We start from the raw sequence: 25716 nt of genomic DNA, 5'->3' as shown, positions 1-25716 counted from the left end.
ACTACTCTTGCATCTAATTTTTTATTTTCACTCCTTTATTGGTTCTGACACGACTATCTATTCTTCTTGCTATTTCCCACCACAAAACAGCAGGAAACACCATGGTCCAGGCCTAGGAGTCTTAGTGTGAGCAAGACAATCCCTTGGATCTGGAAAACAGAGTAGATAGTGCCAAGCCTCTTCATGGTAGCTATTTTTTGAGCTGCCAGGTGACCATGAACAATGTCACCAAAAAATTGTCTTCAAACTATTCCAGTAAAATTTCTCATCATATAGCTTAATGGCGCTCTTTCCCTTCTTAACCCTGCCATGTGCCCAGACAGTAGTGTACAACTGTACATAGTGTATTGTCGTATTCAAGAGAAGTTGGAAAATAATTTGTAATGTCAATTTGTTTCCAATTATCCTTTTTGAAGAATTTCTTAGTTATCACGACATAGTGACACCCATCAGATATGAAAAATGGGGTCTGATTATGAAGACAAAACTGTCTGCAGGAATTAGTTAAATCAAAGTATTTTGGACACTAACTACTGTAGTCGAAACCTGAAGATTGATCATTTCAGTAAATGTATTATCTAACTCAACAATCTTCATCATTAAAAAAATGAGTAACTAGTGGTGAAACCTCTGTGGGGTAATGAAGGTAAGGGCTCAGTGAATCTTGGCAATCTAAACTATCGTAAGGGCCAGATGAGTTTTAAGAAGAAATGTTAGGTATTTAAAGATAACTTTTTATAATAGTGCAGAGCTGAGGGATCTTAAATTTAGATCTCCGGCATTTTGATGACTTAAACCGGAGTTGCATTAATTTATGATGGACAATTGGGGCTACTATGAGTCCAGACCAGAAGAGTAGAGAAAATATTAGTGCTCCCCATTCAGGATAGATTGTGCAGTAATCTGAATTACTTAGGATTGAAAACATAATGGAATTTATGATGTGGAGTGAATACATGAAACCAGGGCTCGAGCCAACACATCTCTTGCAGGCATGAAAGAATGTATATTACAGGGACGTAAATTTGATGATTGCACTGGCACTGCCACTGTGTGCCAGTGTTATGAAGCTGCATATGTTGACGCACCTGTTTGACCTCATTCGTAACGTGTAGAAATGCAGTAAATATATACAGTAGATACGCGCCACATACACAAATAAAAACTGATATATGAATTACTGAACGTCTACATGTATGGCTGGGTAGAGTAGTCTGGGGCACATGTACACTTGATCAAATCGATGATGAAGCCGTACCATGTCCTGGATTTCTACTATATTGGATGATGTAGAGTCAGCAGCGTTCCAGCCGGCTGCATTGATCCTGCCACCTTATTGAAAAGGAAACAGCTGACACCCTATGTCTGCGTGATTTCAGTACACTGCGGGCTCTCTTCTATTGCAAAAAAAGAAGGGAACCCTGATGAAGGATACCGAAGCCTCAGGAACACGTTGGATAATATCACTATTTTTTGCAATAGAAAAGAGCCCGCAGTGAAGTAACATCACACAGACATAGGGCGGCAGCTTTTTCCTTTTCAAGCAGGTGTCAGGATCAACCCAGCCATCCAGAGCACTGCTGACTCTGCATCATCCAACACAGTATAAATCCAAAACAGAGTATGGCGTCATCATCGATTTGATCATCTCCTTAAACATATGTGTGCCCCTGACTACTCTACCCAGCCATACACAAAGACATTTAGTAATTCATATATCTGTGCCATTTACTGTACTTAGCTCATATCTATAGTATTTTTTAAAGGGGTTGTCCAGTACTAGGACAAGCATTTCTTAAACTAAATGTTCGTCCCCGATAAAATAATAAAGCTTATACTCAGCAGCCATGCTGGCTCCGTTCCAGCACTCGCTGCACCGGGACTGTGATGTGGTAAAATGACAAATCAGCGCTGGCGTCACTGTCTCCACTTTTGGACAAACTGAACATGAAGAGAAAGTCCGTGATGAGCTGCAGCTCTGTCTTCCTCTTCATGTTCAGTTTGTCCGAAGGTGGATACAGTGACGCCAGCACTGATTGGGTGCCGGTGTCACATGTCACAACACCGTATCACAGTAGACAATCCCTTTAAATGTATATTACAGCCATCAATCACGCACAGTTTAGAGATATATCATGGCACAGGTGTAATGTGTTTTAGGCTAGGTTCACATTGCGTTAACAGCAGCCCGTTCAACACATGCATTAATGTCGTCGCGCTAGCGCAGACAGAGCTAGCAGATGCTCTATCTGCGCCAGCAGTGACGGACCCGGAAACGCTGCAGCCCACGTCCCAGGGTCCGTCACTCAATGACGGCACATCGCTAGCGCACGCCCATTGTGGGAATGCGCTAGCGATGCGTCCGACATAGGACTTAATGGCGGAGTTAACGGACTACGTTACACTGCGTTATGCCACGGTGTAACGTAGTCCGTCTAATGGACGCCTCTAACGCAGTGTGAACCCAGCCTTATGCAGTTTATCACAATCCTGTTTCAAGTTAGTCGGTTTGAAAAAAATCAATAAATTGAAAACTCAGAATAGGGGAAATTCTGTTGTTATTATACAGAAATTCACACTTGGCTTCACTGCACACTTAATGTTGTCGATCATAAAATCGAAGTTTGGCCAAAAAGATGGGACCTGGTCTTGTAGGTACCATATGAGCACATTCATCAGCACAGTAGGGAGAGAAGGTAGATTCATCCAATAAGATATCAGGGTTCTAGGAAGCCAACAGCATCATTATCCTCCACTTTCTCTTACAGGCCCAGCATAATGTTTTTCTTCAAGTGATTTTCTAAATTGTCAGCACATTCTACATGTGCTGCCATTTGGCTTTGTAGTTTACTGATCTCGGCAGGTAACGGTCAGCATCTTCTAATCCCAGGGGGTAGGTGGATTCTCCAGGTGGTAAGTTCTATAAAAAAGACCTTCAATGCCCAAAGTCATTAGAACAGTTTAGGGTGGAGGAGAATGTTGTGGTCTAGAGGCAAAATGGTGATCACACGATTGTAATATGGTCAGACTAAACCACCGATAAACCAGCCACAGACAGTGACTGAGAAGAATCTGTGACTTCTCTCCATTTAGTGGTTTCTACTCACCTGGGTAGTCATATGTAGGAGTTTCCTCTTTACACCGCTCATCACCCCTCACATATGTCTCTGTAGTATTAATATGGGTCAGATCTTCACACTGAAACAAATATTATAAAAGTCACTGACAGACGGAGAAGTCACATCTATGATCAGATCTAATCCTGCCATCTCCACCGTTCTCATTACACAAGTATAAAACATATAATACTGGTGGATAAAACAAGACTGAAGCACAAGACCTTCACAGCCATCTGCATATCATACGGGAGATCTCATGACACCTTCTCTCCATCTACCTGATGATCCTGAGGAACATTGGGGTCTTCCTGTTTACATTCCAGTGGAAGAAGAGGACGGGGACATCTCTCTGGTGTTGTCCTCTTACTGGATAGATCTGGAGGAAACACATACAGGGACTGAATTAATTCTTTACATACAGATAATTATAGGCCGTGTGTATTTTGCCCTGTCTATTACCTGGTGATGTGAGGGGCTGGGGAACCTCCGTCATGACTTCCTTGTACAGATCAATGTGTCCTTCTAAATACTCCCACTCCTCCATGGAGAAATAGACAGCGACATCCTGACACCTTATAGGAACCTGACACATACAATGATACCGTCATCCCCGATCCCTTCATAGTGTTACTGTATAATGTCCCAGCATTCCCAGCAGTGTCACCTCTCCAGTCAGCAGCTCAATCATCTTGTAGATGAGTTCTAGGATCTTCTGGTCATTGATGTCCTCATGTATCAGGGGGGTAGATGGAGGCCCTGTGATTGAGCTCAGGGTTCCACGCCATCCCTCAGACACAGGGTCCTGACAGCGCTCACTAGAGGTCTTCTTCACCACTGTGTAATCCTGGTTATGGAGAGACACAATAAATCTCACTACAGACATTTCCAGAGTCCTCACCTCTCCATTTCTATCCATCTGTTATTCCCATAGATAAGAATGATGTAATGTGACGTCACCAGAATCTCTCACCTCTCCAGTAAGCCGGAAGAGGATCTCTAGGGTGAGGTGTAATATCCTCTCCGCCATCTTGTCTCTGTTCATATGCATCTTTGATGGGTAGTTCAGAAAAATTCTCTTCTATAGAAGATCTTCACTAACAGGATCTGATATTGTAGAGACCTGAATGAAAAGAAGATGAGCCGATGTTTCCAGAATTCTTCTTGTGGGAATTGGCTGCGATATCCCCTGTGCAATATATTTCTAGTATTAATGCGCCAGTAATGGGGAATCTCCACATCCACCTGCAGAGCCGCACTCCACATATATGGCTTTTCTGTGCACACAGGACCTGTGATGAGGTCACAGGAGGGGAGGAGTCAGGGGGTCACATGATCAGGGGCCTCAGTAATATCCGGAGTGCAGACCCTACATTGAAACTTCTCCTCAGTCAGTGACATTTCCGCCATTATTCCCCCTCACTACTGGCACAATTACCCCGCGCCGCCTTTTCTGCACAGTGTTATGTGTGGAATGTAACGTGTGATTTCTCTGGAGACAAATAGACCCCACACATGAGGGAATTATCACCAGTTACTGGACGTCTACTATATGGTGGTATATGATTGTGCTACCGACTCCATACCAGGAGCTAAAATGCCGAACTCTCAGGTTTAACTCCTTCCAGGGAGGGTGGACCTCACAGACTATATTCAGAGTCCGGCTAAGGGTGCATTCACATCAGCGTATTATAAATCGCTCTGATATTCATCCCGGATATTAGACGAGTGTCATGCGAGTGTGGGATGTTTTTCTCCTACCTTCTATATACAATGTGCTTCTAACATCATCTGTTACTTACCATAAAGCTCCATTTAATATAAAACTGTTTACAGAACTAAGATAGCAATCTTATATACAGAACTAAGAAAGCAATCTTATATACAGAACTAAGAAAGCAATCTTATATACAGAACCAAGAAAGCAATCTTATATACAGAACTAAGAAAGCAATCAGATACTGAACTAAGAAAGCAATCTTATATACAGAACTAAGAAAGCAATCTTATATACAGAACTAAGAAAGCAATCTTATATACAGAACTAAGAACGCAATCTTATATACAGAACTAAGAACGCAATCTTATATACAGAACTAAGAAAGCAATCATATACAGAACTAAGAATGCAATCTTATATACAGAACTAAGAGAGCAATCTTATATACAGAACTAAGAAAGCAATCATATACAGAACTAAGAAAGCAATCTTATATACAGAACTAAGAAAGCAATCTTACATACAGAACTAAGATAGTAATCTTATATACAGAACTAATAAAGCAATCTTATATACAGAACTAAGAAAGCAATCTTATATACAGAACTAAGAACGCAATCTTATATACAGAACTAAGAAAGCAATCTTATATACAGAACTAAGAAAGCAATGTTATATACCGAACCTAGAAAGCAATCCTATATACAGAACTAAGAACGCAATCTTATATACAGAACTAAGAAAGCAATCTGATATACAGAACTAGGAAAGCAATCTTATATACAGAACTAAGAAAGCAATCTTATATACAGAACTAAGAAAACAATCATATATACAGAACTAAGAAAGCAATCTTATATACAGAACTAAGAAAACAATCTTATATACAGAACTAAGAAAGCAATCTTATATACAGAACTAAGAAAATAATCTGATATACAGAACTAAGAAAGCAATCTTATTTACGGAACTAAGAAAGCAATCTTATATACAGAACTAAGAAAATAATCTGATATACAGAACTAAGAAAGCAATCTTATTTACGGAACTAAGAAAGCAATCTTATTTACGGAACTAAGAAAGCAATCTTATATACAGAACTAAGAAAATAATCTGATATACAGAACTAAGAAAGCAATCTTATATACAGAACTAAGAAAATAATCTTATATACGGAACTAAGAAAATAATCTGATATACAGAACTAAGAAAGCAATCTTATATACAGAACTAAGAAAGCAATCTTATATACAGAACTAAGAAAATAATCTGATATACAGAACTAAGAAAGCAATTTTATTTACGGAACTAAGAAAGCAATCTTATATACAGAACTAAGAAAATAATCTGATATACAGAACTAAGAAAACAATCTTATTTACGGAACTAAGAAAGCAATCTTATTAACGGAACTAAGAAAGCAATCTTATATACAGAACTAAGAAAATAATCTGATATACAGAACTAAGAAAGCAATCTTATATACAGAACTAAGAAAGCAATCTTATATACAGAACTAAGAAAATAATCTGATATACAGAACTAAGAAAGCAATCTTATTTACGGAACTAAGAAAGCAATCTTATTTACGGAACTAAGAAAGCAATCTTATATACAGAACTAAGAAAATAATCTTATATACAGAACTAAGAAAGCAATCTTATTTACGGAACTAAGAAAGCAATCTTATATACAGAACTAAGAAAATAATCTTATATACAGAACTATGAAAGCAATCTTATTTACGGAACTAAGAAAGCAACCTTATATACAGAACTAAGAAAATAATCTGATATACAGAACTAAGAAAGCAATCTTATATACAGAACTAAGAAAGCAATCTAATATACAGAACTACGAAAGCAATCTTATATACAGAACTAAGAAAATAATCTTATATACAGAACTAAGAAAGCAATCTTATATACAGAACTAAGAAAGCAATCTTATATACAGAACTAAGAAAGCAATCTTATATACAGAACTAAGAAAATAATCTGATATACAGAACTAAGAAAGAGGGGGGGCTGGAGGAACGGAGTTAAGGAAAGCCCCCCATGACTGCGTTGCCAAGGGAACGCAGGGGAGCAATTTTTAAATATTATGGCAGGGAACAGGGATTGGTTCAGGGGATGGGGAGGAATAGAGGGGTGGCCTAGTGGGGGTGGGGGCGGGTCATGGAAAAGTGCGGGAAAGGGGGCCATTACTGATAGAGCATCTGACCTGAGAAGACGTGACATCTGACCGGAGCAGAAGTGCAGGATGGCCTCAGTAGACGTGATCCTGGGGCAGCTACGTGAGATGGCGAGATCGCGGCGAGGAGGCTGGCTGGAGGACCAGCTGGCGTCGTTGCTGGGCAGCCCGGGAGCCCAGGGGACCAGATCCAGGAGGACCCGTCCCCCAGAGCGACTGTCGCCGGAGATCGGAGGGCGCGGCAACCGCCGGCCACGGAGCCCCTCTCGGGACCCTGCGGAGCGTGCGGGCCGGCGATCACCTACTCTTCCCGGCCCGTCCTCCGGCAGGAATCCACCGGCCGGCGTTGCAGGCGCTGGACGGCGGCCGGGAGCAGCGGCGGCGCAGGCCCAGGGAGGAGAGCAGGCCGCACCGGAAGTGCCCGGAGGACTTCCGGTTCGCGGCACCAATATGGCGGCGCCCAGCAGGAGCGGTACCCGGCGAGCAGCGGCGCCGGCGACGTCACCGGCGACGAGGAGCAGGACGCAGGGAGCGGTGGGACAAGCGAGCAGTAGCGGAGTGGCGGCGGGTACCTCGGGGTTTGTATCACCCCGGGTGCCTGGCAGAGGTGGCGCGGCAAGAGGCAGAGCGACGGGCAGGTACACCTCAACCCCGCAGCCTGGCCCAGCGCGGCGTGGAAGAATATCGGCAGCTGCCGGGGCTCGTGGGAGAGCCCGGCAAGAAGACAGGTCCAGAGTCGGGCTGGCGGCGGCCAGGTCCAGGTCACCCAGAAGATCCAGGGAAAGTTCCAGCTCACTTGCTCCGGTCCCCCCTGGTGACGTGGAGGCCAGGGGCGCGGGCCTGGAGCAACACAGCGGCGCGGAGGATTCTGGTTCCAGGAGCGACCCGCGGGAGTTCGGTGATCGCACGGCTGGCGGGGACACAGCACCCGCGCAGCTTGGTGAGTATGAAAATGAATCTGTTGCGGGGTGGGATAGTGATGCTCGGGTGGGGGATAGTTGGTATAGTGGGGTCGATTTGGCAGGGAGTGGGGAGCCCAGCACTGCGAGGGTCCCGGGGGTCAGAGAGCTTTTGGCGGGTATGTCCCAGATTTTGAGGAGATTAGATGGGGAGGGTCGGGATAGTGTGCGGTCGGCTCCGTTAGGTGCTTGGTTGCCGGTTTCTGGTACGGGTTCAGGAGGGGGAGTCGGATCCGATAGGGCGAGTGGTGTGGAACAGGCGTCATCGGCGGGGGTGTCGGTGTCGGTACAGACGGATAAGGAAAAAGGGGATAGAATCAAGTTGGATGATAGAGCTAAGGGGGAGGTTTATGTGTGTTTTGAGGGGCCGTTGGGTGCTCATTTAAAGAAAGAGGTTAAGGAGAAAATATGGAAGGATGAATATGTAGAGATTTTTTCCTTGTTGCCCCTGGAGAAGTTTAATCTGGATAAGGGTAAGAAAGAGGATAGCAAAAAGGAGGAGGAGGAGAAGAGGTGTTGGCGATTGATACCGCAGACGTTTGCGAATTGGCAACAGGCGTTTTTTATTTTGGCAGGAGTTATAGGCGAGAAGTTTCCGGAGAACTGTACTGGTTTGTTCTGCTATGTCGATGCGATAGGGGAAGCATACAGGGCGTATGGGGGCCAGGTGTGGTTACGCTACGACGAGCAGTTTCGTCAAAGGAAGGCGATTAGACCCGAGATAAAGTGGGAACAAAAAGACATAGGTTTGTGGTTGAAGGTAATGGCCCCGACGAGGTTTGGGCAGTCCTTTCATGGGGGTGGAGGAAGTAGCGGTCAGCAGTCGGGACAAGGAAGTGGAGGTCAGGGGTCACAGGGGGTTAAGGACAAAACAGGGACGTGTTGGCAGTTCAATGATGGCCAATGCAAATATGGCAGCACATGCAAGTTCAAGCATATCTGTTCCCACTGCGGAGGGGCCTCACATGGAGCGGCCAAGTGTTTCAAGAAAGCGAGGGGTAAACCAGGAGTCAGAGGCGGTCATGGGGGTGACACCGGTGAAGGTTCTAAGGATGGCCCCTTATCTAAGTAGGTATCCGGATAGGGAAAAGGCTAGGTTGCTGTGTGAGGGGTTTTCTGAGGGGTTTAGAATTCCTCATCCGGCTCATGCTATCCCCTTTTCTAAAAAGAACCTGAGGTCGGCTAACTTGCAGCCGGATGTGGTTACGGCAAAATTGGCAAAGGAGGTTGAGCTGGGGCGCATGGCGGGGCCGTTTAGTGATTTACCTGTAGAGGGGGTGGTTGTGTCACCGCTTGGGGTGGTCCCTAAAAAAGAGCCCAACAAGTTTCGCCTTATTCAGCATCTGTCTTATCCGAAGGGCCAGTCAGTTAATGACGGGATAGCGGATGATCTCTGCTCTGTGGTTTATACCTCTTTTGATACTGCCGTGCAATGGGTGCGTAGGTATGGCACAGGCGCGTTAATGGCTAAGACAGATGTTGAGTCGGCTTTTCGTCTGCTTCCGGTTCACCCCGATAGTATTCCGCTGTTGGGATGTTTTTGGAACGGGGGGTTCTATTTGGATAGGTGTTTGCCGATGGGTTGTTCGATTTCCTGCTCGCTGTTTGAAGCCTTCAGTACTTTTCTGGAGTGGGTCGTTCGAGATGTTTCTCAGGTTCCGTCGGTTATTCATTACTTAGACGATTTTTTCTTTGTTGGCCCCCCGGATTCTTTGTTGTGTGGCAATTTGTTGGCTACGATGGAGTGGGTAGCAGGTCAGTTTGGGGTGCCCTTAGCGCGTGATAAAACGGAGGGACCTGTTACGACGTTGAGTTTTTTAGGAATTCTCATAGATTCAGAGAAGATGGAGTGTCGCTTGCCTGAGGAGAAGCTGTTGGCCTTAAGGCAAGAGGTAATGAGATGTGAGAAGCTGCGCAAGGTTACGTTGAAAGAGCTTCAGTCACTGTTGGGGCGGTTAAACTTTGCGTGCCGGATCATGCCGATGGGCAGGATATTTTGTAGGAGATTGTCGAGAGCTACGGCCGGAGTGCGGTCTGCGCATCATTTTGTACGCTTGAAAAGAGAGCACAGGGAGGATTTGGTGGTTTGGAGGCGTTTTTTGGACAACTATAATGGCAGGGCCCTGATTCAACAGGAGGATTTGAACGATTTTGATTGTGAAATTTTTACGGATGCGGCTGGTAGTGTTGGATAAGGGGCTTATTGTGCTGGAAAGTGGAGCGTTGGGGGATGGCCGGATTGGTGGCGTGAAGGGGGGTTTACAAAAAATTTGGCGTTGTTGGAGCTGTTTCCAATTGTGGTTTCGGTGTTCATTTGGGGCAGTACGTTTCAGGATAGGCGGATACGTTTTCATTGCGACAATTCGAGTGTGGTGTCGGTGATCAATAATCTGTCTTCTTCATCCCCTCCGGTAATCAAATTGGTTCGGGAGTTAGTTTTGCGGTGCTTGGAGTTGAATACATGGATTTCAGCTGTACATGTTCCCGGTGTGCAAAACTTTATAGCCGATGCTCTGTCTCGTTTGCAGTGGGAGCGTTTCCGGGAGTTGGCTCCAGAAGCGGAAGATGCAGGAACGACATGCCCTTCTCATTTGTGGCAGATTGTTGCGGACGAGGAGGATGGCTGATACAGTCGTCAGTGTCGGGAAGGACGTGGTCAGGTTATGAGGCATCATGGCATTTGTGGGAAGGGTGGTTGGAACAGTTGGGTTCAGTCGAATCGGATGGTGATAGGGTGATGGCGTTGTTGCTTTTAATTGGTTCGGCGGAGGAATGGGGTTGGTCCGTGTCAAAATTGAATAAATTTATAGCTGGTGTTGCTTTTGGTTTTAAGCTTCAGGGTTTCGTTGATGTTACAAAGGAATTTCTGATTCGGCAGGCATTAAAAGGTTTTAGAAGGGGTTTTTCAACGTGCGATACTCGGCGGCCCATATCTTTCGGGATGTTGGAGCGTTTGGGGGTAGCTTTGGGGGAGGTTTGTAGTTCTGATTACGAGGCTGTGCTGTTTCGACTGGCTTTTTCGTTGGCCTTTTTCGGGGCTTTGAGAATAGGGGAGCTGGTTTCCCCTAGCAGGTTCACAGCTGGGGGTTTGTTGGCGGGGGATACTGAATTTTGGTCAGGTGGGGTTGCTTTTTGGATTCGGCGGTCGAAGACTGATCAGTTGGGGAAAGGAAGGCGTGTGGTTTTAGGAAAAGTGATTGGGGGGGCGATGTGCCCTCATAGGTGTTTGGAAGAGTATTGGGGTTTGGATCCGGATAGGTCGGGCCCACTTTTGCGGCATCGTCAGGGCGAATTTTTATCGCGGTTTCAGTTTACGGCTGTTCTGAGACAAACGTTGACAATTTTGGGCGTGGATCCGTCGTTATTTGGGACGCATTCCTTTCGAATTGGGGCAGCATCTGAGGCTGCTGGTTTGGGGCTGGGTCCGGAGGTTATTCGGCGTATTGGTAGGTGGTCGTCGAATCGTTATTTATTTTATGTGCGTAATTGATTTGTTATTTGTTTGGTGGGGGTATTAATCATTATTGTATTTTGCAGGACGGACCCCACTTCTGGCGTGGATTTTCAGACATTCTTACGTGCATTGGGGGGCGATTCGTGCAGATGTTAGACATGATGGTAGGCAATTGGGATTTCAGAGGGAGGCGGTGGTGGTCCGTTGGTTGGGTTTTCGGGGCATGTCGTGGCGCGGGTTTTTGACCGAATTTTCTCGATCGGTTAGTTTGGATCGTTCTCCGGATATTGTTGTTGTGCATTTGGGTGGTAATGATTTGGGGTCTAAGCCGGTGAGGGAATTAATTCGAGATATACGGTATGATTTTTTGCGATTGTGGGTATCCTTTCCAGGGATGGTTACGGTGTGGTCCGACATTGTGCCCAGGAAAACGTGGAGGGCAGCACGCTCTATGAGGGGTATCAATAGGGCCCAGGTAAAGTTAAATAGGGCTGTGGCGAGTTTTGTTTCTCGTAACGGGGGGATGGCGGTTCGCCATTTTGAGTTGGAAGCTGGTGTGGGAAATTACTGGAGGAGTGATGGCGTTCATTTGAACGATATCGGTTTGGATTTGTGGATGTTGGCAATACAAGAAGGGGTGGAGAGGGCCATGGCGGTGGTGGGGCACTCGCGAGCCTGAGGTGTTCAGTGCTGCTCGTGGTTGGCGGGGGGCGGGGTTCTTGGAGTTGGTTTCATGGGGCTGATCTGGCTTTGGTTTACTGGCTCTGGACGGGGATTTGACCTTGGGAGCTTTGGGGTTGGTTTGCCCGGTAAACGGGTTACATGGTGCCCTCGAGCTGGTGGTTACGGCTGAGGGTAAAGAAGGGGTTTTCCATGTTGGTTTTGGGCTTTGCCTATTAGGTGCCAGATTTATTAGCTCCAAGAACCCTCCCCTCAAGTTTTATATAAATGTATAAATGGTTGTTATGTTTGTTATTTAATAAAATGGCCGCTGTGGCCAAATTATCCAAAAGAAATTAATTGTTGTATTTTATTTAAGGGGGCATTAATTAGTCCTGGCAAGGGGGTACAAGGATCAACGTGGTAAGAGAGGTATGGTAGCTCGGAGGTTCCATTTTGGAATACGCAGTCAAGAGGGGGGGCTGGAGGAACGGAGTTAAGGAAAGCCCCCCATGACTGCGTTGCCAAGGGAACGCATGGGAGCAATTTTTAAATATTAAGGCAGGGAACAGGGATTGGTTCAGGGGATGGGGAGGAATAGAGGGGTGGCCTAGTGGGGGTAGGGGCGGGTCATGGAAAAGTGCAGGAAAGGGGGCCATTACTGATAGAGCATCTGACCTGAGAAGCCCACCCTCCCTCCCTTGTTTTTGGTGTAATGAGGGAATAGTTGGGGATTTTAGGTGCTAAATTTGTTTTTGTAAAGGTCGTTATTGCATTATTGTCACAGTGGTTGGTTGGCGGGGGCGGGGTTCTTGGAGTTGGTTTCATGGGGATGATCTGGCTTTGGTTTACTGGCTCTGGACGGGGATTTGACCTCGGGAGCTTTGGGGTTGGTTTGCCCGGTAAACGGGTTACATGGTGCCCTCGAGCTGGTGGTTACGGCTGAGGGTAAAGAAGGGGTTTTCCATGTTGGTTTTGGGCTTTGCCTATTAGGTGCCAGATTTATTAGCTCCAAGAACCCTCCCCTCAAGTTTTATATAAATGTATAAATGGTTGTTATGTTTGTTATTTAATAAAATGGCCGCTGTGGCCAAATTATCCAAAAGAAATTAATTGTTGTGTTTTATTTAAGGGGGCATTAATTAGTCCTGACAAGGGGGTACAAGGATCAACGTGGTAAGAGAGGTATGGTAGCTCGGAGGTTCCATTTTGGAATACGCAGTCAAGCAATCTTATTTACGGAACTAAGAAAGCAATCTTATATACAGAACTAAGAAAATAATCTGATATACAGAACTAAGAAAGCAATCTTATATACAGAACTAAGAAAGCAATCTTATATACAGAACTTATCACAGACCTTCTCATCCCTTGGCATCCCAGACTTGGCCCTATCCTGTATCTCATCATACATAAAAGACCGGACATTCAGCATCTCCCACTCACACACCACCTCCTCACCTCGCCCCCTATCTGTTGGAGTCCTACAAGGTTCAGTCCTAGGGCCCCTGCTCTTCTCCATTTACACCTTTGGCCTGGGACAGCTCATAGAATCTCATGGCTTTCAGTATCATCTCTATGCTGATGACACACAGATCTACATCTCTGGACCAGATATCACCTCCCTACTAACCAGAATCCCTCAATGTCTGTTCACTATTTCATCCTTCTTCTCCGCTAGATTTCTGAAACTTAACATGGACAAAACAGAATTCATCATCTTTCCCCGATCTCACGTGACCCCCCCAATGAACCTATCCATTACATTAAATGGCTGCCCACTCTCCCCAGTCCCACAAGCTCGCTGCCTTGGGGTAATCCTTGACGCTAATCTCTCCTTCAAACCACATATCCAAGCCCTTTCCACTTCCTGCCGACTCAAACCCAAAAATATTTCATGAATCCGTTCATTCCTCAACCAAGAATCTGCAAAAACCCTAGTCCATGCCCTCATCATCTCTCGCCTTGACTACTGCAACCTCCTGCTCTGTGGCCTCCCCACGAACACTCTTGCACCCCTCTAATCTATTCTAAACTCTGCTGCCTGACTAATCCACCTGTCCCCCCACTATTCACCAGCTTCTCCCCTCTGTCAATCCCTTCACTGGCTCCTCATTGCCCAGAGACTCCAGTACAAAACCCAAACCATGACATACAAAGCCATCCACAATCTGTCTCCTCCATACATCTGTGACCTTGTCTCCCGGTACTTACCTACATGCAACCTCCGATCCTCACAAGATCTCCTTCTCTATTCCCCTCTTATCTCCTCTTCCCACAATCGCATACAAGATTTCTCTAGCGCATCACCCCTACTCTGGAACTCTCTACCACAACATATCAGACTCTCACCTACCATCGAAACCTTCAAAAAGAGCCTGAAGACCTACCTCTTCCGACAAGCCTATAACCTGCAGTAACCACCGATTGACCAAACCGCTGTATGACCAGCTCTATCCTCACCTACTGTATTCTCACCCATCCCTTGTAGATTGTGAGCCTTCGCGGGCAGGGTCCTCTCTCCTCCTGTACCAGTTATGACTTGTATTGTTTAAGATTATTGTACTTGTTTTTTTTTTATGTATACCCCTCCTTACATGTAAAGCGCCATGGAATAAATGGCGCTATAACAATAAATAATAATAATAATAACTAAGAAAACAATATTATATACAGAACTAAGAAAGCAATCTTATATACAGTCCAATAGTAGAGAAAACACACATCCGCACTGCTCAAAGGTCCAACTCAGTGACCGTATTATAATATCGGTCTAGCACCACAGAAAGTGATACTGGCTGTATGAATCCTTTACACCTGAATCAACGGGGTGCTGCTGCCAGGAAAAATGTGTGCAGAATCCAAATGGCAAAAAAGAAAAAGTAGGCGCGCACTTACCCTGTTGCGGTGAATATCACTTTATTAGGACATATAAACAAACGGATAGCAGGGAGGGATAGGGTCAGCCACGGACAACGATCGTTTCGTGCTCTACGGCACTTCAACGGGTTTTTTTTTTATGTATACCCCTCCTTACATGTAAAGCGCCATGGAATAAATGGCGCTATAACAATAAATAATAATAATAATAACTAAGAAAACAATATTATATACAGAACTAAGAAAGCAATCTTATATACAGAACTAAGAAAGCATGACCGCGTATGCCGAGTACGGTCTTTCTTACGTATGTAGCCTAACCACCAAACTACTGCCCACCGACCCACCTTTCCTTAAATAAAACATAACCACTTATTCTTTTTGGATATTTTGGCCACAGCGGCCAACTTTATTAACAAAATAACATAACATAAATACAACAGTATAAATTCGAGGGGAGGGTTCTTGGAGCTAAAAAGATCTGGCAAAAACCCCACAAGATAAGCTCGACCACCATATTACCCTCAGCCGTGAAAACCAGCTCGAGGGCACCGTACATCCCGTTCCGGGAAGAGAAAAAACCACCAACAGCTCCCAGGGTAAAAACCCCGTCCAGAGCCCATACCAAAATGCCAGATCCAACCCCAACAAATTTTAAATTAACTGTAATTATGCTCCAATTCCTTCCCCCAACCAATCAGCGTCAACTCCAAGAACCCCCACCCCCCCACTGCCACTGTGACAATACATGAATAAAATGCAAATAATGACCAAACACCCGCATACAAAGTGTAAACCCACAAATGTCCTCCTTTTTTTTATTTTTTTTTATATATATATATAAATAACTTCCCTCGCTATATCCACATATAAACTCTGCCCCGCAATTCCCCCCCTCAATAACAAAAACCCCCAAGCACACAACAACAAGGGAGGGTGGGTGGGTCTTCCTTCTCCTGGATTAAGGTAGGGAATGGCGGTTTTCCCGCACTTTCCCTACTACCTCCCCCTTCTAAACCCCTCCCCCCTTTCCATTCTCCTATCCCCAGCCGGAGCATTATTCAAAAAGACCGCCGGCTCAAAGCAGTCATGGGGGGCCTCCTCCCAGCTGCGCTTTGTTCCAGCCCCCATCTTGACCGCGTATGCCGAGTACGGTCTTTCTTACGTATGTAGCCTAACCACCAAACTACTGCCCACCGACCCACCTTTCCTTAAATAAAACATAACCACTTATTCTTTTTGGATATTTTGGCCACAGCGGCCAACTTTATTAACAAAATAACATAACATAAATACAACAGTATAAATTCGAGGGGAGGGTTCTTGGAGCTAAAAAGATCTGGCAAAAACCCCACAAGATAAGCTCGACCACCATATTACCCTCAGCCGTGAAAACCAGCTCGAGGGCACCGTACATCCCGTTCCGGGAAGAGAAAAAACCACCAACAGCTCCCAGGGTAAAAACCCCGTCCAGAGCCCATACCAAAATGCCAGATCCAACTCCAACAAATTTTAAATTAACTGTAATTATGCTCCAATTCCTTCCCCCAACCAATCAGCGTCAACTCCAAGAACCCCCACCCCCCCACCACACACGAACAGCCCTGACCACCTCAGGCTCGTGAGTGCCCCAATGCCACCAACGCCCGCTCAACTCCTTCTTGCAATGCTAAAGTCCACAAATCAATCCCAATCGCGTTCAAGTGAACTCCGTTTTCCAACCAGTAGTTACCAGTCCCTGCCTCCAATTCAAAATGTCTAACACTAATCCCCCCATTCCTGGAAACAAAACCCGCTATTGCCCTATTCAACTTGACCCTAGCCCTATTAATACCCTTCAACGATCTAGCCCCCCTCCACCGTTTTCTGGGCACAATATCTGACCACACTATCAACACCCCAGGAAATGATACCTGCAACCTCAACAAATCGAACCGTATGTCCCTAATCAATTCCCTGACAGGCCGCACACCCAAGTCATTCCCCCCCAAATGCACGATTAAAATGTCAGGTTGTCTATCTAACCGAACCGCCTTAGAAAATTCAGGAAGGGCCCTGCCCCACACCATCCCCCTATATCCCAACCACCGAATGACAACTTGACGCCTACTAAAGCCCAGTTGCCTACCGTCCGGCCTGACCTCGGCCCGCAGCGCCCCCCAATGAACGAACGAATGTCCGAAGATCCAGGCTAAGTAAGGGGACATACCTGCAACAAGATGCATGAAGAAAAAACACTGGGGTCAAATACAAAATCATAATCGCACCATTAAATTAATGACGGACGTAACTTAAGTAACGATTGGAAGTCCACCTGCCAATTCTACGAATGTCTTCCGCGCCCAAACCCAAACTATCAGCTTCTGATGCCGCCCCGATACGAAATGAATGCGACCCAAACATATCCGGAGAAAGACCCAACTCCTGCAAGCCCCTTCTTAACACTGCAATGAACTGAAAGCGTGACAAAAATGACCCCTCTGCGTGACATAACAAAGGGCCAGATCTGCCTGACCATAACTGCCAGTATGCTTCCAGACAACCTCTAGGACACATCAGAGACCCGTTAACCCTCCCCAGCACGACACGTCTCCCTCTCCCAATTTGGTCAGTCTTTGAACGCCGAATCCAAAAAACAACACCCCCCGTCCAAACTTCCACATCCTCCGCCAATAAACCCCCGGCTCTAACTTTGGACGCAGACACCAGTTCCCCAACGCGCATGGCCCCAAAAAATGCTAATGAAAAGGCAAGGCGGAACAACGCCAATTCGAAACCCGAACCACAAATAATCTCCAAGACTCCACCCAACCGTTCTAAAAGGCTAAACGAAATGGGGCGGCGACGATCAATAGTGTGATTACCTCTCCTAAAACCCCTAAGTGCCTGTCTGACCAAAAATTGTTTTGTCACGTCCACCAACCCCTGCAACTTAAAAGCAAACGCCAATCCAGCAACAAATTTATTAACCTTCGAAACTGACCAACCTTCTTCGGCCGCCTTCCCGATCAAGAATAATACTGCCAACATCCTGTCTTCTTCAGACACCAACTGGCCCCACACCGACACCCAACTTTGCCATACCCGCCAAGATGCTTCATATGATGCCCATGTTTGGCTCGTCACAGACTCCTGAATCAACCGGCCCGCTCGTCCGTAATCACGCTCCAGAGATGCAAAGGGCATTCCTCTCCCGAGATCTCCGCGTCCGGCGCTAATTCCCGAAAACGGTCCCACTGGAAACGAGACAATGCATCCGCTATTGAGTTTTGCACACCCGGCACATGCACCGCCGAAATACAAGCGTTCAGCTCCAAGCACTGAAAAACCAACTCCCTCACCAACTTAATCACCGGGGGAGATGAGGCCGACAAGCTGTTAATCACCGACACAACGCCCATGTTATCGCAATGAAAACGAATCCTTCTGTTAGCAAACATTTCCCCCCAAATGAAAACCGCTACCACAATAGGAAACAATTCCAACAGGACCAGGTTTTTTGTAAGGCCCAAGTCTCTCCACTGGCTTGGCCACCGTCCGGCACACCAACGACCACCACAATAGGCCCCGTAACCAGCCGAACCGGCTGCATCCGTGAATATCTCGCAATCAAAGTTTGTCAAGACCTCCTGCTGAATCAATGACCGCCCATTGTAATTGCCCAGGAAACGTTGCCACACTAGCAAGTCATCTTTGTGCTCTTTGTTCAGGCGAATAAAATGGTGCGGCTCCTTCACGCCTGCCGTCGCCACCGACAACCTGCGACAAAATATCCTGCCCATGGGCATGATCCGACATGCAAAATTCAATCTACCCAAAAGAGACTGCAACTCTTTCAAAGTCAACTTCCGCTTTCTTCTAGCCCTTTCAACCTCCTGCTGCAGAATGGCCAACTTATCCTCCGGCAACCGACACTCCATTTTTTCGGAGTCAATTAAAATTCCTAAAAAACTCAACGCCGTGCTGGGACCTTCTGTTTTATCTGCCGCTAATGGAACTCCAAAAAGCTCTGCGACCCAAAACATAGCCGTTAGCGTATTACGACACACTGCGGAATCAGGCGGCCCAATAAACAAAAAATCATCCAAATAATGGATAACCGACTGAACTCCCGCCACGTCCCTAACCACCCACTCCAGAAACGTACTAAATGTCTCAAACAACGAACAAGAAATGGCGCAGCCCATTGGCAAACATCTGTCCAGATAGTAACCACCATTCCAAAAACAACCTAATAACGGAACACTGTCCGGATGCACCGGAAGCAAACGGAAGGCCGATTCAATATCCGTCTTTGCCAACAGCGCCCCCGGGCCATGCCTTCTCACCCACTGCACCGCTGCATCAAATGATGTATACTCCACAGAGCACAGCTCTTGGGCGATGCCATCATTTACCGACCGACCCTTTGGATACGACAAATGTTGAATCAGCCGAAACTTATTCGGCTCTTTCTTAGGCACCACCCCCAAAGGGGAAACCACCATACCCTCCGTCGGCGGGTTCGCAAACGGCCCCGACATCCTTCCCAACTCTACTTCTTTCCTAATTTTAACATCAACCACCTCGGCATGCAACATTGCCGACCGCAAATTCTTAATTGAAAAAGGAACCTCATGACTCGGAGGAGGAATCCTAAAACCATCCGCAAAGCCATTAAAAATAATACCTGCCTTCACCTGATCAGGGTACCTATTTAGAAAGGGGGCCATCTCGTGAAGCCTCACCGGGCTCTCCCCCTTGACCGGCACCCACAACTGGCTTTCCTTTTCCCTTCCTGAAACACTTTGAAGCCCCGTGTGAACTTCCGTTACAGTGGGAACACACATGTTTAAATTTACAGGTGCTACCGTATTTACACTGCCCGTCATTAAACTGCCAGCAGGTTCCAGATTTCTCCTTTGCTCCCTGTGCACCCTGACTACTGCTTCCGTGTCCCGCCTGCTGGCTGCCACCACCCCCGGACCCATGAAAGGACTGCCCATGTCTGGCTGGGGCCATAACCTTCAGCCAAAGGCCTATATCCTTCTGGTCCCACCTAATTTCTGGCCTAACCGCCTTTCTCTGTCTAAACTGTTCATCGTACCGCAGCCACGTTTGACCGCCGTATGTACGATGCGCCTCCCCAATTGAGTCTAGATAGCAAAACAAACCCGAGCAATTCTCGGGCGCCTTCTCCCCCACTACGCTCGCCAATATTGCGAATGCCTGTAACCAATTCACAAATGTCTGCGGAATTAAACGCCACCTCCGCTTTTCCTCCTCCTCCTTTTTGCTATCGTCTTTTTTCCCTTTATCCAAATTAAACTTCTCCAACGGGAGCAAGGAAAAAATTTCCACATACTCGTCTCTCCAAATCTTCTCCTTCACCTCCTTTTTTAAATGCGCTCCCAACGGCCCTTCAAAGCACACATAAACTTCCCCTTTTGCTCTGTCATCTAATTTTACCGAATCGCCTTTTTCCTTCTCTGTCTGAACCGAAACTGATACTCCTGCCGATGCTTCCTCCAATACTCGACTAGGGCTTACCAACCCACTTCCCGACGGGGGTGCCACCCCTCGCCCAGCCAGCCACGCCTCCACCGGCGATGCAGCAACCCCATTTGCCGACCCCCCTTCCAATCTACGCAAAATTTGCGACATACCCTGCAATAAGTCCTGCATGCCTGGCACCTCTGCCACAATCGGCCCACTCCTCTGCCGCTCCTCACACACCGCCACCCGACTTCCCCTAGCTTCCTGCAACCCGGCCCCTGCGGGCGACAAACCAGACGTAGAATCATACTCACAACGCTGCGCGGGTGCTGTGTCCCCGCCAGCCGGACCTCCGGATCCCTGTCGCTCCGATCTCCCTTGTCGATCACCTCTGGACTCCGACACCTCCTCACCGCGTCGATGCCCTGGGCCCGCGCCCCTGGCCTCCTCGTCACCAGGGGGGACCCGAGCGTGCTGGAACTGCTGCGCTGCTAGCCCTCTCTGCCCCAGGCCCGCGCCTCTGGCCTCCTCGTCACCAGGGGGGACCCGAGCGTGCTGTAGCTGCTGTACCGATCCACTCCTCCGTCCGCCGTCAGTATTCCCCGCCACCTCACCGTCCGATGGGCAACGGGTAAACGCTGCTCTATGTTCCGGAGATCTCCTGGGCGACCGCGACCGATCCCCGCGTTCCAACTCGGGCGAGCCCGCCCGGTCGTGTAACGATCTTCGCTCCCTAGCAGGCAGCTCGACACTGCTGCCTGCATCTCTCCCTCCGCTGCGCCGTTCCGTGTAGGCAGGACGTAGCAGATCTCCTGACCGCTGACCGTCCGCCGCCTGTGTACTCCTCGTGGACATCCCAGCAGGCACCCTGGGAGGCGATGGGCTGTGGGTGCCTGCCGCAGGCAAAGGGGCCGGATTCCTGGGTGTTGCTGCCGCTGCTCGTCCTGGCCGTGCTGCTCTTCCTGGACTTGCTGCTCCTCTTGCTGCTCCTCCTGGCTGTGTCCCCCTGCCTGGCTGGGCTGGTCTTCCTGGTGGCGCTGTTCTCCCTCGTCCTGCCGCCGCGCGCCCCCTGGGGGCTGTGGATCTGGTGGTGGCAGGAGAAGCGGGGACAGGGGAAGCGACGGCCGCTCTGCTCCTGGATGCTGGGACAGCTGATGGAGCCGGTGTAGCGGCGGCCGCACGCCCGCCGCTAGCTGTGGACCTGCCAGGAGCGGAGGAAGCTGCGGCCGCGCTCTGCCTGGATCGCGCAGGCCGCACTTCCGGTCCGACGCTCCCGGCGGCAGCGGCGGTGTCCTGGGTCTGCCGCCCGGCGCGCGCAGGCCGGGTGCATGGATTCCTGCCGGAGCGGGAGCGACCAGGGGGGGAAGCGCCGCTGGACTCACCGCCCGCAGGGTCCCTGGAGGGGCTCCGGAGCCTGCGCCTGCCACGCGCCGGGAGATCCGGAGATAGTCTCTCCGGGGGCCTGGTCCTCCTGCCCCGTGAGCTCTGCCCGGATCCTCCTGCGGCACCAATGATGGAGGCCAGCTGTGCCTCAAGCCAGCCCCCTCTTCTGGATCTGGCCATCTCTTGGAGCTGGGCCAGCATGGACTCCGCTGACGCCATCCTGCACTTCTTCCTTCTCCTGGATTAAGGTAGGGAATGGCGGTTTTCCCGCACTTTCCCTACTACCTCCCCCTTGTAAACCCCTCCCCCCTTTCCATTCTCCTATCCCCAGCCGGAGCATTATTCAAAAAGACCGCCGGCTCAAAGCAGTCATGGGAGGCCTCCTCCCAGCTGCGCTTTGTTCCAGCCCCCATCTATCTTATATACAGAACTAAGAAAACAATCATATATACAGAACTAAGAAAGCAATCTTATATACAGAACTAAGAAAGCAATCTTATATACAGAACTAAGAAAGCAATCTGATATACAGAACTAAGAAAGCAATCTTATTTACAGAACTAAGAAAGCAATCTTATATACAGAACTAAGAAAGCAATCTTATATACAGAACTAAGAAAACAATCTTATATACAGAACTAAGAAAGCAATGTTATATACAGAACTAAGAAAGCAATCTTATATACAGAACTACGAAAGCAATCTGATATACAGAACTAAGAAAGCAATCTTATATACAGAACTAAGAAAGCAATCTTACATACAGAACTACAAAAGCAATCTGATATACAGAACTAAGAAAGCAATCTTATATACAGAACTAAGAAAGCAATCTTATATACAGAACTAATAAAGCAATCCTATATACAGAACTAAGAAAGCAATCATATACAGAACTAAGAAAGCAATCTTATATACAGGACTAAGAAAACAATCTGATATACAGAACTAAGAAAGCAATATTATATACAGAACTAAGAAAGCAATCTTATATACAGAACTAAGAAAGCAATCTTATATACAGAACTACGAAAGCAATCTTATACACAGAACTAAGAAAGCAATCTTATATACAGAACTAAGAAAGCAATCTTATATACAGAACTGAGAAAGCAATCTTATATACAGAACTAAGAAAGCAATCTTATATACAGAACTACGAAAGCAATCTGATATACAGAACTAAGAAAGCAATCTTATATACAGAACTAAGAAAGCAATCTTATATACAGAACTAGGAAAGCAATCTTATATACAGAACTATGAAAACAATCTTATATACAGAACTAAGAAAGCAATCTTATATACAGAACTAAGAAAACAATCTTATATACAGAACTAAGAAAACAATCTTATATACAGAACTAAGAAAGCAATCTTATATACAGAACTAAGAAAGCAATCTTATATACAGAACTAAGAAAGCAATCTTATATGCAGAACTAGGAAAGCAATCTTATATACAGAACTAAGAAAGCAATCTTATATACAGAACTAAGAAAGCAATCTTATATACAGAACTAAGAAAGCAATCTTATATGCAGAACTAAGAAAACAATCTTATATACAGAACTAAGAAAACAATCTTATATACAGAACTAAGAAAGCAATCTTATATACAGAACTAAGAAAGCAATCTCATATACAGAACTAAGAAAGCAATCTTATATACAGAACTAAGAAAGCAATCTTATATACAGACCTAAGAAAGCAATCTTATATACAGAACTAAGAAAGCAATCTGATATACAGAACTAAGAAAACAATCTTATATACAGAACTAAGAAAACAATCTTATATACAGAACTAAGAAAGCAATCTGATATACAGAACTAAGAAAACAATCTTATATACAGAACTAAGAATGCAATCTTACATACAGAACTAAGAAAGCAATCTTATATACAGAACTAAGAACGCAATCTTATATACACAACTAAGAAAGCAATCTTATATACAGGACTAAGAAAGCAATCTTATATTCAGAACTGAGAAAGCAATCTTATATACAGAACTAAGAAAGCAATCTTACATACAGAACTAAGAAAGCAATCTTATATACAGAACCAAGAAAGCAATCTTATATACAGAACTAAGAAAGCAATCTTATATACAGAACTAAGAAAGCAATCTTACATACAGAACTAAGAAAGCAATCTTATATACAGAACCAAGAAAGCAATCTTATATACAGAACTAAGAAAGCAATCTTATATACAGAACTAAGAAAGCAATCTTATATACAGAACTAAGAAAGCAATCTTATATACAGAACTAAGAAAGCAATCTTATATACAGAACCAAGAAAGCAATCTTATATACAGAACTAAGAAAGCAATGTTATATACAGAACTAAGAAAGCAATCTTATATACAGAACTAAGAAAGCAATCTTATATACAGAACTAAGAAAGCAATCTTATATACAGAACCAAGAAAGCAATCTTATATACAGGGAGGGATGATCAAAAGATATTACATACAGTATATAATACATAGATAGTAGAATAGACAGATGTCCTGCAGATATATAATGTCACACTCCCCTACATACTATAAATGTGTACCCTTTAGAGCCATTCTTGTGGTCCCTGGTTATTGGGCCCTTCTCAGCCTAAAAATACCAGCCCATAGCTGCCCCAGAACTGGCACATCACATGAGATGTACTAATTATGGCACTTTGCCTTCGCTCTTCCTGATTGCCCTGGTGTGTTGACAATCAGTGTAAAGGTACTCGGTGTTTGTTGTCAGTTCGAATTTGTCAAAAAATCACAGATGGCATCAAGCCCTGATGTTATTAATGGAGTAACTGCTCATCAGAGTCGCCAGGTCTCATGGAGGGCAGCGTGACCAGGTGAGTCTGATGAGCGGTATAGTTACTGACGTCACCACTGTTCAGAGCCGCCGAGTCTCGCGGAGCAGTGGGAAACGGGAGTGGCTGCGGCTAAAAGCTTATGGTCACTCAGAATGGGTCTCCATAAGTTTTTATCAAAGGATTCTGGGAAGTGGTATTGGGAAATGCTGGACTACACCTGACCTGCGGGGGCACTCATTTTAATAAATTGGTGAACGAGGGATAGGGTTTTTGTTTTTCTCTTTTTATGTTTTTCAGATATCCATTTGTGGAGTAAGTGAGATTCACGGCACTATTAGAAAGTTCCTAAGGATATCTTTCTTTAACGTTGAGCTTGAATCCGGAGTAATGGAAAGTGAGAAGGTGTGTCCAAACTTTTGGTCTGTACTGTGTGTGCATATATATATATATATATATATATATATATATACAGTGGGGCAAAAAAGTATTTAGTCAGTCAGCAATAGTGCAAGTTCCACCACTTAAAAAGATGAGAGGCGTCGGTAATTTACATCAGGGGTCCCCAACTCCAGTCCTCAAGGCCCACCAACATGTCATGTTTTCAGGATTTCCTTAGTCTTGCCCAGGTAATAATTGCATCACCTGTGCAATGCAAAGGAAATCCTGAAAACATGACCTGTTGGTGGGCCTTGAGGACTGGAGTTGGGGACCCCTGATTTACATCATAGGTAGACCTCAACTATGGGAGACAAACTGAGAAAAAAAAATCCAGAAAATCACATTGTCTGTTTTTTTAACATTTTATTTGCATATTATGGTGGAAAATAAGTATTTGGTCAGAAGCAAAATTTCATCTCAATACTTTGTAATATATCCTTTGTTGGCAATGACAGAGGTCAAACGTTTTCTGTAAGTCTTCACAAGGTTGCCACACACTGTTGTTGGTATGTTGCCCCATTCCTCCATTCAGATCTCCTCTAGAGCAGTGATGTTTTTGGCTTTTCGCTTGGCAACACGGACTTTCAACTCCCTCCAAAGGTTTTCTATAGGGTTGAGATCTG

At 45.9% G+C, this 25716-nt stretch overlaps 1 protein-coding gene across 1 annotated transcript in view; it reads right to left on the bottom strand.

Annotated features, from left to right (window-relative positions):
* The window catches only part of LOC138666504 (uncharacterized), a 73186-nt gene that overhangs the window by 2981 nt on the left and 44489 nt on the right, over window positions 1-25716 (bottom strand). Inside the window, exons 8-16 of the mRNA XM_069754720.1 lie at window positions 21028-21793; window positions 19472-19617; window positions 18566-18991; window positions 18067-18218; window positions 4090-4197; window positions 3784-3963; window positions 3579-3702; window positions 3398-3495; window positions 3108-3198 (exon numbers count right to left, since the gene is read on the bottom strand). Coding sequence (XP_069610821.1) covers window positions 3108-3198; window positions 3398-3495; window positions 3579-3702; window positions 3784-3963; window positions 4090-4197; window positions 18067-18218; window positions 18566-18991; window positions 19472-19617; window positions 21028-21793 — 2091 coding nt within the window. The remainder of the gene's footprint in view (window positions 1-3107; window positions 3199-3397; window positions 3496-3578; window positions 3703-3783; window positions 3964-4089; window positions 4198-18066; window positions 18219-18565; window positions 18992-19471; window positions 19618-21027; window positions 21794-25716) is intronic.

Source organism: Ranitomeya imitator, chromosome 2 (assembly GCF_032444005.1).
Source record: "Ranitomeya imitator isolate aRanImi1 chromosome 2, aRanImi1.pri, whole genome shotgun sequence".
In the NCBI taxonomy this organism is placed as follows: Eukaryota; Metazoa; Chordata; class Amphibia; order Anura; family Dendrobatidae; genus Ranitomeya; species Ranitomeya imitator.
This window is presented reverse-complemented; position numbering and strand designations above follow the sequence as displayed.